The sequence below is a fragment of the Tursiops truncatus genome, chromosome 7 (genome assembly GCF_011762595.2).
Source record: "Tursiops truncatus isolate mTurTru1 chromosome 7, mTurTru1.mat.Y, whole genome shotgun sequence".
Lineage (NCBI taxonomy): Eukaryota > Metazoa > Chordata > Mammalia > Artiodactyla > Delphinidae > Tursiops > Tursiops truncatus.
In genome coordinates, this window is record NC_047040.1 from 66,263,844 (window position 1) to 66,276,864 (window position 13,021).

The 13,021-nt window shown below is 35.3% G+C and overlaps 1 protein-coding gene across 3 annotated transcripts in view; it reads right to left on the reverse strand.

Moving 5' to 3' along the window:
• The window catches only part of SCN2A (sodium voltage-gated channel alpha subunit 2), a 94,148-nt gene that overhangs the window by 6,236 nt on the left and 74,891 nt on the right, over positions 1 to 13,021 (reverse strand). For all 3 annotated transcript variants that reach the window (XM_073807621.1, XM_073807620.1, XM_004314501.4), the window contains exons 21-25: positions 10,457 to 10,579; positions 9,178 to 9,459; positions 7,826 to 7,879; positions 4,701 to 4,838; positions 4,231 to 4,335 (exon numbers count right to left, since the gene is read on the reverse strand). In XM_073807621.1, the coding sequence (XP_073663722.1) occupies positions 4,231 to 4,335; positions 4,701 to 4,838; positions 7,826 to 7,879; positions 9,178 to 9,459; positions 10,457 to 10,579 (702 nt within the window). The remainder of the gene's footprint in view (positions 1 to 4,230; positions 4,336 to 4,700; positions 4,839 to 7,825; positions 7,880 to 9,177; positions 9,460 to 10,456; positions 10,580 to 13,021) is intronic.

A 13,021-nucleotide genomic window follows, 5' to 3' on the forward strand; every position in this document is an offset into this window, starting at 1 on the left:
ATTAGTGGAATAGTTGGTGAAATTCAGTTAAATTCTACATTTTATTTTATGGTATTACAGCAAGATTAATTTCTTAGTTTTGCTAACCAATCTATGGTTATGTAAGAGGTTAAAATAAAGGAAAGTAGGGTGAGGATTTTGTGAGGTAACTCTTCTATAAGAATAAATTATCTTTAAAAAATTACAGTTCACAATTCAAATGTTCAAACTCTGCCCTATTCAATTTGGACCTTATTCCAAGCACTAACTGGCCTTACGTCTTGTTTATGAAATTAAGTCCTCATCTTGTAAACCAATTAAGCCCATTGGACCCTATTTTCTTCCTTTTTGTCCCTATCTGCTTGGTATTGAGGCACTCTAGAGCTTGGGCCTTGGCTTACCTCTGCTAGGTTGTCCTCTACCTTCTCAACTAGAACTACAGACGTTCTGCTACCTCTATGCTCATAGTCTGCTTTCCCAGATCGACACATTTATTGGTCTGGATTCTCTATGTTAGTGTTTTGTCCTCTCCCTAGTAGAAGCATCCATTACTCCCTATTGAAATTCTGGGACATCAAACACCACCTGTTTGTTATATTTTGCTATTTTCTCTGAATACATATTTAGCCTGCTGGGTTGGACTTACATTGTTTCAGCTGGGTCTGTCCTTCTAGGGCCTTCTTCAACCTAATAAATGCATCTAATTCCAGTTCTAAACACTTCGTTCTTAGCTCTTGTGTACTGAAGTTTACTTTTCCAAGGCTAGTTATGGTCCCCTTATTTCTACCCTTCTGATACTTCCTACCACTCTTGTACCATATCATTTTATCTTCTTTATCTGTCTCCTCTGTCCTAACACCTCTGTCAAGGGATATTATCAGACAGCCCTTCTCAGTCTGGTGAATCCTAACTCAGTTTTAAGTTTTAAGCACTCTGTGATCTCAGAAAACTTTGTGCTTACATTTGTCATAAAAGTGATGACATTTTATGACATCAATTGCTCTTATTTAATTAAAACCTTTTTCTCTTCCACAGATATAGCACCTACAGTGTAGTAGATTCAAAATTGCATAAAATCAGAAACTTGGTGTTTATTTTCGTATCAGCATGATCAATAAAAAGCTCCTTAGATTCCCTGTCCATTTAGTTTTCCAGTGGATTACCTCAACATACAACTCTAATTCCCAGTTATAGATCACTGTCTCCAATTTAAATCCCAGAATATGCTGGAGGAAGCTATATAACCTTGGAGGCCTTGTTCACCAAAGATTTATGTTCTCTCACTTTACCTTGGCCCTTGACAATGATTAGCAATCCTTTGTCCCTCACTTGGTCCCAGGATAATTTCAAACTTCTCAGAAATTTCCCATTCTCTTGCCCTCTATTCTTCTTTTTTGAGAACACCAAAGTCAACTGGTGTAAAGAAACTCTTCTACTTCCTTTTTCATTTCATATTATCTTGTCTCCCACACCTATCTTTTTTATATATTACTCCAAATTCATTGGAGGACTCAGTCCCTTTTGCTCTCTAACCTAGACTACACTGTTCTTGAGCCACATCCTGCGCGACTTTATTCTATATTTATTCCCTTTCTCTTCAATCTCTTCTTCTTCAGAACTCCTGCTTTGCTCTGCACCTAATCTCTCAATCTTTAGAAACTTTATTTTACTACTTCTTCTAAACATTCATTCTCTTTCAGACTCCCTTTTTGATTGTAAAATTCTGTAAACTAGCATCCCCAATTTTTTCTCCATTCATGTCCCTACTTCATATTCTGCATGACACCATTATTCATCCAGTTGTGTGAGGCAGAAACTCATAAGTCATCTTTGTTGCTTCCTTCTTCACCTTTCATATTCAATTAATAAACCTTTTAATTTCATTCCTGTGATAGCTTACAAATCCATCCATTTTATTCATCTCCACACCACTCTACCTATCATCTCTGAAATAGTTCCAAAACGAGTCTACAATGCACATACTGCCTCTGTCAGTGCTGGTTGAGTGATATTCACAAAACCCAAACGGACCAGGTCCCCTTCAATGACTTCCCATTGCTCTAAGGACAAAGACTACTCTTGAACATGGCCTATGAAGCCCAGAAAAGTGTGGACCATCCTAACCTCTTCATTCTCCCCATGTCCCAAATGAACCCCCACCCTCTGCACTCCAATTCACTGGCTTTCCTACCTCAGAGCCTTCACATATACATTCCTCTTCTCTTCCCACATTGCCTACTGACGCTTCCTCATTCTTCTCCATGCCTCAGTTCATGCTTCAGTGAAGCCTTCCCTAACTTCCCTGATTCATCAGTCCCCTCTTTCTTATCAGCTCTCATAGCCAAATGGATCTTTCCTTCTTGGATATTTCTATATTTGTTGGGGTGACTATTTGATTACCAAATAGACTCTTTATTGCTCGATATTTAAATCCAAATGTTTAGCATAGTACATTGTTAATGAATGACTGAAAGGATGGATTTTACCAAATCATTTCTTAATTTGCCAAATTGTTGCCAATAATAGTCTAGTTAAGTGCACTGATCGTTTCCTGTGCATCCCTGTCCCTGTCCAGGTAAACCTGTGTCATTTGATGTAATTAAACAGCCATTTAAAAATTTCTTTCTCAATCATTTATCTACATATATATGTTGCCTATTGATAAATCTCACTCCTTCACTGATTTACCTCTTCCTATAATGGTGAAGTGCCCAAGGCTTCATGCTCAGAACTTTTTGGGTCTTTTTTTTAAAATATATATTCTAATTATCTTTCAAAAATGAATCTAAGCTTCAGAGCTCAACTGAATTATGTCTGACAATGACAACTCTAAAATCTTTGTCTCATATTCATAAGACCTAATTTTTCCAAATGCCTTTATAAAACTTTATGTTAGTGCAATCAGTAATTTCACAAAACATTAACTGTTTTACATTTTTCATTATCTACATAATGAAATGTAGATAATAATAATCCTCCCTCTTTTCCTATATTTTATAGCTGCCTCATCCCACTGAGTCTTCTTGTTGGCTCATTTATTTCCTATGTTCCAGTCCTACTGGCATGACCCCATATTGTGGACTCATCTTCTTGTCCAAGGCCCAGCACTATTTTGTCTCTAACATCTTCTCACGCCAGTCTCTAAAATTCTTTTTCTTCACGTTACTATGCTGTTCACTTAACTATATTATATTTTCATTTGGCTTAATTAAGATCGATTTCTTCAGACTCATAGTGGTAACCTTGACTCATTTAACCCAGAAAACCTTGTGTTTACTACTCACTATTTCAAATATATCACTATTCTCCACTGCAATATTTATTTCCATGGCTTTGGAGTATATGTTTTTTTATATAGGGCATTACTCTGCTTTACTCCCCATCCATTCAAGTTGTATTATTTCTCAAAGAGTAGGCTCAAATTGTCCATTCCTAATGTTTTGTCCAATATAACTATTCACTTTCTTTCAGCTTTTGGCTAACTTACAAACAAAACATGGGCATGGCCAGTTTTAGCTTGGCCAGTTTTACATCGTCACTAATGGAGTCATAGAGTCATGATTCCTTGGGAACACTGGATTGCCTTGTACCATGTATACCTTGGGGGAGGACTTCTGAAACATAGAAAAACTCAGGAACTCTCCTGACAACAATTCCTTGAAGCAACCAAACAGAACCAGTACCCATTGGCAAATATACAATTGGAATAGCCATGAAAAGTCTTAAAGAATGATGTCATCTGATTTAGGGGCAAGATGCTAGGAGGAAATAGATCTTTCTTAAAAACCAGGAAAAAACAAGAACTGTGACTTTTTCCATTAATGATTCCATTCAATCTGCAAAGTTGGACAGAATATGGGGCATATCCAAGAGGTACCAGTTATCCCAATTGGTCCCCACTGCACTCTGAGAACGTTCAATATTCCCACACTATGTATATATGAATATGTTTTCTTCTCTGCATTATTAGAAGCTCCTCAATGACATCAATCCTATGGAATAATATTGGCATATAAGTCTGAACATTATTATTAATATGTATTTTATGTCTGTATATAAAATATATTACATAATTTCTACATAGTATGTATATATAAATTACAAATACTTAGGCTATTTAGGCTAGCTAGTCACATTGCTAAGGCAAAAACTTTGTTTTGCAAATGCACAAAAATTAGTATCTAGCAATTTGGGCTGTAAAAGTGATAGATAGCATAGCTTTTATTGATGATGAAAGTATGTTATTCTTACAGCAGGTCGAGGTATGGGCTTTTGTGGTTTCTTTGAACCCAGTTTTTTCATTGCATTGTAGTATTTCTTCTGTTCTTCTGTCATAAAAATGTCTTGACCTCCAAAGTAAAGAAATGAAAGAAAAACTTGTAAAAATCACGTTCTTTGCTAGCTACAAAATTCATCTTAGTAATTGTGTGAAAAATGGCTCCACATTCTATTCTAATGCTACTAATTAATATATGTATTTTAGAGATGCATATATTCAATGCATAAATTATGCCATATTAGTCAGATTTCTATACTGGAAATATCAGTACATGCTATCTGAATTATCAATCACTTAAAAACTCATAGATGATTAAGTCTCTCAAAACAATTTCTGAATTTTATATTCTTTCTTTTTGTTGACTGCATTTGGAGCCAAAAGGAAACGGTGTGATATGTTTAGTTCACATTTTAGAGCAAAGATGAAGTTTTAGTATACTTATCTTCTTTTTCTGTTGGTTGAAGTTATCTATGATGACACCAATGAAAAGATTCAGAGTAAAGAATGAACCAAAAATAATAAAGATGACAAAATAAAGATACATGTACAGATTGTCTTCATACTTGGGTTGTAATTCTACCTACAAAATATGAAAAATGATAACTATTAGACCTACTCCATGTTTCATAAAAAAGACATCAGTGAATTTTTGATTCTCAAAGCATGTCTCTATCACTGGAAATTTAAAAAAATTAAACAGATTTTATGAAACATCAAATCTAACACCTATTGAAGAGTCTCTAATAAGGTTCACTGACTTGAGAAAATGAAACAACTCATAGAAAAGTCTGAATAATTAAAATTAATTTCACCCAATAAATGCCTAGATTATGAATGCACTTGCAATGCAGTTTCAAGACCCCAATGGGGCATGCAAAGTGAGGATTTCCTCTTCCTACAGAAGAGGTGTTGTAGTCACACTGTTCTATGTTAAAAACTTTCAAATTTTACCCTCTCTGACTCAGCTTCTTCATCTGTAAAATGGAAAAATATAGAGCCTACTCCTCATATGGTAGTTGGGAAGGTTAAATGTTACTATTGTATATGAGAGGTGTTAGAACAGCACCCGGTCAATAGTAAAAGGTTAAGAGTAAAGGTTTGATTTCTAGTACATATTTCTGTTGATAGACTAGAATTATTACTGTACGTGTGGACATAGGTACATCAGTAGGATCTTTCCATTCTGAAAATGAGTCTATTGATTCATCCTATTCTGCAGGCCTTAGGCATTGTTTTTGTAACAATGATGCCCTCTCTCATCCAGCACAGTTCTGATGAAAAAAGTATGATGGCTGGTTTAAGCTTTGGCTGTAATCTGTAGTTCAAGTCTCACAGGACATTGTTCTAACCAACTCAGTTAACTAGTCACAGGTGACAATGAATGCAGGTAATGACCCATTGTGTCATGAAATCAATTTAGAGGGTAATGGCCAACATGGAATTTTTTTTCCTAATGAAATAGGGTAAAATAGAAAATATTGGAAATATTGTAAAACTGCCTATTCTTTGATAAGACTTCTATTTTATTTATGCATGTGTGTAGTGGACAGTGATATAAAATATTTTAAAATGTATTAAAATTAAATACTATGTAAACACAAAAGTGCACAGTACATAAGTGTTAGATGTAATAAACTCTTTTAAAGTGAACTTTACAACCCAAGATGTCAGAAACCCTTGGTATATCCTTCCCAAACATAAATTCTACCATCCCTGCTAGAGGTAATCATTATCCTGACTTTTACAGTAATTATTTCCTTGCTTTTTCTCTAGAGTTAGAACCTAAGTATGCATTCTTGAACAATAAGGTTAGTTGTGTCTACATTTTGTCTAGTAGACACATTTGTTATAACAGTTACATTTTAAGATTCATCTGCATTATGTATACTGGATTCATATATCATTTTCAATACTGTTTAATATTCAATATTTGCCTATTTCTACTACTTTTGAGTTGTTTCCAGTTTTTCACTAATGAAAAAAAGTTATGCTCATTCTTATACATAGATTCTCCTATATATGTACATAAGTTTCTATAGAATATATTGCTAAAAATGGAATTGTGGGGTTAAAGAATATCTTGAACTTTAATGAATAATGTTGGTAATACTCAACTTTTTTAAAGGAATATTTATCCATTTCCCCCCAATCAGCATACTAGAGTTCTTGCTGCTGTTTATTCTTAGCAGCACTTGGTACTGTCAAACTTTTTAATATTGCCAATCAGGAAGGTTTGTAGGTAATATCTAATTTTGGTTTAAATTTGCATTTCTCTATTAACTAATGAGAGTAAGAGTGAATAACCTGTCATAATTATAGTGGCCAATTGGACTCCATCTTTTGTGAAGTGCTTGAATGCTGAGGGGTTACATAGCAGATAGTGTATGCTAGGTTATTAAGGAAGAAACTGAAAGCAAGTTGTGTGTCATGTAGGTTATTGATAAGAAAGGTGGAGAGAATTTTAAATGAATTAATCAAATAGGTAGGAAACCACTGCAAAAAATGAGGTAATGTAAGAAAGCCAGCACAGTGAGTGGTAATACATAATAAATTGTAACTATTATTCAAAAAAACCCATAACTGGGATTCCTGACAGTAATAGATACAATGCAGGGTGTTAAGCGCTTTCATTCTTTTTTTTTTTTTTTAAATAAGGTGAAAAAAAAATCAGGAATTCTTTCTAAGTTACCACCTGGTTTTTGGTGTCAGGGATATAATATTTTGAGCTTAATTACTATACTCTGGCAATATATCAGAAGCCAATCTCTTTTTCAAAATGTGATTTCCTCCCTTATTGTTAGTGAGAAATTAATGGAGATTATACAAAAAATTTCAAAAGTGCTGATGTGTATAAGGTAGATTATGAAAGCCCCTTTTTCTACCACAAAAATCTCACTTCCCAGAGAGAAACACCATTAGGATTTTTTTTTTTTTTTTTTTTTTTTGCGGTACGCAGGCCTCTCACATTGCGAAGCACAGACTCCGGATGCGCAGGCTCAGCAGCCATGGCTCACGGGCCCAGCCGCTCCGCGGCATGTGGGATCTTCCCAGACTGGGGCACAAACCCATGTCCCCTACATCAGCAGGCGGACTCTCAACCACTGCGCCACCAGGGAAGCCCAGGATTTTTTTTATATGTTTATTTTGCTTTCTGTTTGCTTTTTTCACCACTAGTCAGATCCTTCCTATCAGAGGAAAGATCAAAAGCTGGAAGAAATCTGTGACAGATGAAGAAAGTGCCTGTGCAGGCTTTTAATTCATGGTCAGAACTATCAGAACCAAAAATAAGATGTCTCATTTTACAAATAGAGTCAACAAATTTTTAAGTGCCAGGCACCATGCTAGATACTAGGAAAGATATGTTAAAAGATTCACAGTGAGTAGAGAAATACATTTAAATCAAATTTTGGAAAGTGTAATATAAGGTTGAATATTTTATTTTTCTAATATAGATGTAATCTATAAATTTACCTATGATTTCACTTTATTGACAATATCACTAAATAACAACACTTCAGAAATATTCACTGGATCAAATTAAACAATTTTCTCTCTAAACAGACTTACATTTCGTGAATCAACAGCTGCATACATGATATCCATCCATCCCTTAAATGTGGCCTGTAAAAAAAGTCACATCATTTAATTTTTTCCCTCACAAATTATAATTCTAGAAAAGAGATTAAATATCAGATTGATTGACCAAGATTCATTCAAAACGGGTATATAAAATAGTTTTGAATTAATATTTAAACTCTTTGGGCAAAGTTTTATAACATATGCATTGAAAACTCTTCCTTTGCATTCTTCTATAACATCTTTTTATGCAACTTTAACATCTATAATGAAATCATGATGGATTACAACTATATGCTATCATAAAAGCAATTATCAATAACTTTTGACTCTGCTGTATCTAAAGAATATAACATGAAATAATTTCACGTATATAGTACTACCTTCAGACAAATGAAAACATATGCTGTGTTGTTTGATCTTAATGCTTTCTTTTCTGCTCATCCCTTTCTAAGTGGTATTATCACTAACCATCAATCATGATGGTTTGTTCTTGAAACTCTCCTCAGTATTGCTAAATATACTATTTTGAGGCAGTTATTCTATAAAAAGCAGCATTATAATCTGAAGCAAACATTATATTTAATTGCAATTTACTTTTTAAAATATTTTGGTTTTGTGTGTTTGTGTGGGCATAGTAATCCTGAAGACAAGTCTTGTACATTTTTTTTCAGTTCCTTAGTGCTACAGGACCCTGCAATATTTACCTAGTGTTGGGTATTGTGTAGGTGGATCATCTCAGGGAGCATGTGGACATGACTTAGAGTGGTCAGTTGAGAAGTTGAATGGATTTTTATGAAATTATAGCAGACATAGTAGACTTGATAGGAAGGTTTTCATTTGCAAGAGAGCAATCTCCCTATCTGAAAGCATTCAAGCAGCAGGAAAGAAGAGGGGAATCAAGGTAGAGTTCGTGTGAGGGTACATTTGGTTACGGTGTTGGTGAAGGTTGGGCGGGTGGAGACTTGGCGAGGGTTTAGAGACTGTCTGGTACCTGAGAAGGAGGACAGAAATCTACCACGCCTCTCCCCACCACCTTTCCAACCCCACCCTCAGGCCACTGCCTCTACTTTGCTCAGATTAGGGATGGGGGAAAACAGTAGGAACCTACACAGAAATCTCAGTAACAAAGACCTGTGCTGGGAACCTAAGGCTTAGTCTGAGAGACTATAAACTTTGTAGAGCTGTCCAGTTTTCAACATGGCACAGAAAAGACAGTTCGGCCATGACTGAGGAAGAATCTAGGCAAATGGGCTTGAGGAAGTATGTATTTGCAAACACTGAGAAGAATTTTGGACTCCTTTTCATAATACATCACAGTGAATAATAAGGTGGTTACTTACTACTTGAAGTAGAGAAAGATACCCGAGTCCCACATTATCAAAATTGACTTTCACGTTCTTCCACCGGGCAGTTTGGTTGCTCTCTATGAGGGCCTTACACTCACTGTAGTTGTTGACCACGCTGACATCAAACATTTCTCCAGTGGTGTAGTTAATACAGTGATAAAACTTGCCAGCAAAAAGATTCACTCCCATGATACTGAATATTAACCAAAAGATCAGACAAACCAGAAGTACATTCATTATGGATGGAATGGCTCCTAAAAGAGCATTGACAACAACCTGGCACAGAAATGAGATGGAAAAAGAAGTGAAGAGAGTCAGATCTATGGAAGGACTAGGAATTTAGGTCATTATATATGCAAACTTGATATAGAAAATATGAAAATCATTCTAGTACTGAAAGTTTGATTCTCTTTTTAAAAAATTAAAACAGCTACTTCAAAAACAGTAGATTTTAAATTGGTAAAGTGAAAAGAATTTAAGAGCTAGCCATTCCTTTCTATGCAATCATGTGCATACAAACATAGGAGCACACACACCTACACACATCATCTGCTTCTGGTTGTTTTTGCAACATTCAGAGAAAGTCCTAAGTAACTATTTTAAAATATCACAAAAAAAAGCATCTAAAAGTTCTTTTTTGAATAGCTAAATGTAGGGAGACAGGGCATCACCATTTCCTCAGTGCTGAGGGTATGTGGTCTCAGGTTTTGTGCCCCAGGGGATGACAAACGGCAGCACAAATTCCTCTGAGTTCTTTTGTACCACCTTTCTAAATGAGTGTTAGATTTCCACAGCTGACCTACTTTTTAGCCATCTCAGCCTTCGTTTGAAAGCTAAAAGGCCAGATTTGAACTTTAAAAGGCTCAAAATACATCATATGGAACAGGGAAGAAAAATGATGAGGAACGATGTGGTGGTTTCAAATTACAGTGAGTGGGATTTTGTGCACGTTTATAAATGGAAGGAATATAACTAATCTTGACTCACATCAGAAGCCTATACAACATGCTAGAAATTTCCCACAGAGTGAACAAATCTAATTAGAAGCAATCTAATTGTTTCTAATTAGAAGCAACCATTCAGGCATTATGTTCTGTGAGTGCCTCCAACAATGTCAAGTTTATGGATGTCTGGCAAATATTACTGATTGATTGGCTATGTGAGTCTGAATGTAGAAGACACAAATTCAGCATGGATTTGTCATGTCTAAGGTTCAAAGCAGCAGTTTGTTCTCAATTCTAATTCCAACAAATTCTAAAGCATTTGGTCTTACCCTCATTCCTTCAAACCGGGATAAGGCTCTCAATGGCCTCAGAGCTCTTAGTGTTCTGAGGGATTTGATGGCACCAAGTTCTGAGTAACCCAAAGCATTTGCAGTTAAGCTAACCAATGAGACCTATACAGAAAAAGCAACACAGTTTTCTCATTTACAAATAAAAATGCTTATACAATTCAACCTTGCTCTATGTAATAAACCAGTAGTTCTCAAACTTTAGTATCAGAATCACCTGGACAGCTTGCTGTAAACACAAATCGCTGGCCAAGGTTTGAGGTAGGGCCTGAGAATTTGCATTTCTTCGAGTTCCCAGGTGAGGCTAATGATACTGGCCTGTGAGCCACACTTTGAAAACCACTGCTATAAACTTATGAAAAAGAAGAAGCTATATGTGTTTTTTTTCAAGATTCTTGACAAGAAAATTTTTAAAAATTAAATGTAAAGCAAGAAAAAGAATGACACCGAAATGAAATTTTCATCTATAGATCTGTAAAACTTTATCATTCCTCATATTACTGAGCAGACCTGAAAGAGAAATTAAAACTTAGTACAAGTATGCAAGTAAACTACGCAAACCACTATTGACTCTGAATATAAACACATTCAGAAAGATCTAGGTTTCTAAACAGTGGCTTAGTCTTCCTGTAAATGTCAGTGTGAGGGCATAAGATCATTAATTAGGGAAAATTAAAATATTTCATTAAAAAAATGTTGAGATTTTAGTATAACTAATTAGAAATTGTCAGAAAAATGTTTTCTTTAGTCATTTACACAGATGACAAATGCAGTTGATAGAAGTTCTAAAATCTCAGCTAAAAAGGAAAAGAACAACTGCCATAGGTGGCACAGAAATGTCTGATTTCCTTTGAAAATACATAGAAAACTCATTAAAGCCATATAAACTAAAAAAAGATATTTTCTCCTAAAGTGCACCTGAATTTCAAAAGTAGAAAACTGAAAACAGATGTGTAATATAGGTTTTAAGAATATGGTGTTAGTGTATATTTAAAAAATACATTTTTTAAGAAAAATAAGTGAAGCACAGAGAAAATTTTTACAACAAAACTTGACTTATTCGAACTAATTTTGCACATGTCCTCTGAGATAGAAAAACCTTTAAATTTAGAAAAAGTTAATCTATAAAAATTTCTGAGGTGGTTTTTATATTTTTCCTAAAATCTAAACTTTTAGACTTTGTAAGTCTCCTCTTCACAGATAACTGAAAAATAGTTACTGAATTATCATTTGTTGTGAAGATCTTCTACATATAAAACAAGAGGACCTATAGTACTTTATCTTCTCTAAAGACAAAATGAAAAAGAGATAGGCATAAATTAAAGGAGGAAAGATAAAAGTTAGACATAAGAAAAAAAATTCTGAACCGGGGCAGTATTTATTGGCTAAAGAAGTAGTAAAATATTCAAATTTACATGTCTTGTGTAGCTGAATATGAAAAGGAGATACCTGTAGACCCTCTTCTCTTTTTTTTTTTTTTTTTTTGCGGTACGCGGGCCTCTCACTGTTGTGGCCTCTCCCATTGTGGAGCACAGGCTCTGGATGCGCAGGCTCAGCGGCCATGGCTCACGGGCCTAGCCGCTCCGCAGCATGTGGAATCCTCCCCGACTGGGGCACGAACCCGTGTCCCCTGCATCGGCAGGCGGACTCTCAACCACTGCGCCACCTGGGAAGCTCCCTCTTCTCTTTTTGATCTTTATTGGTCTTTGGCCTGTAAATAGTAATCTCCTTCTATTCCATCACTGACACCTCCACCAAATTTCTCTCCCTGAAAGAGCGAGCTTTTCTTGTCACTTTCCATAGACAATTCTTTAGTGGCTTCATTACTAAATCATAAATCTAAATCTCTTTGTATGGCATCTCAGGTCCTTCAACCTCTTCTCCAACTTACCTTTCTTACCTTATCATCCAATTACAGAACGCTTTCCCTCACTTGTTTTGTGAACAAGCCCTGCTTGGCATGCATCAGTGTCTTTAAGACTTTGGTGTCCTTCCCCTCATCTGTACCTGCTGACATGTCATCCCTCAAAAGCCAGCTCACACTGCCCTGGCCTCATGAAGCCTTTGCTCCTTCCTCAGTGAAGCAGATAGCACTTTTAATCTAGATGTCATCTTCTCGCTGTATACTATCTGTCCTCACTAGTTGTCTGTAAGCTCCCATAGGCCCAGAAAAATGGCATTCATATTTGTCTCTTCCATAACAAAATAGATGCTCAATAAATATATTTGACATAAAGCAAAGTATGGATTAGTTTAATGCATTATCATAATAGTTTTCTTAAATCTAAGAAGGTAAATATCAGGGTATGCTAGGTAATATGAGTAGCAGCTTATAGACTTCAACTAGATTTCTCTTAAGAATTTCTTCATATTTAGGTAGTGTTGACTTAATGCCTTTATTATCACATAGATATATTAAATGCCAGATATTATTATTAAAAATCATAACCACATACAGAAAATAAAGAAAAGTATCATCCATAATCTCATTATACAAATAAAATAACTGGTACTGTCTTGGTATATTTTTCCTTTGTTTGTAATGTC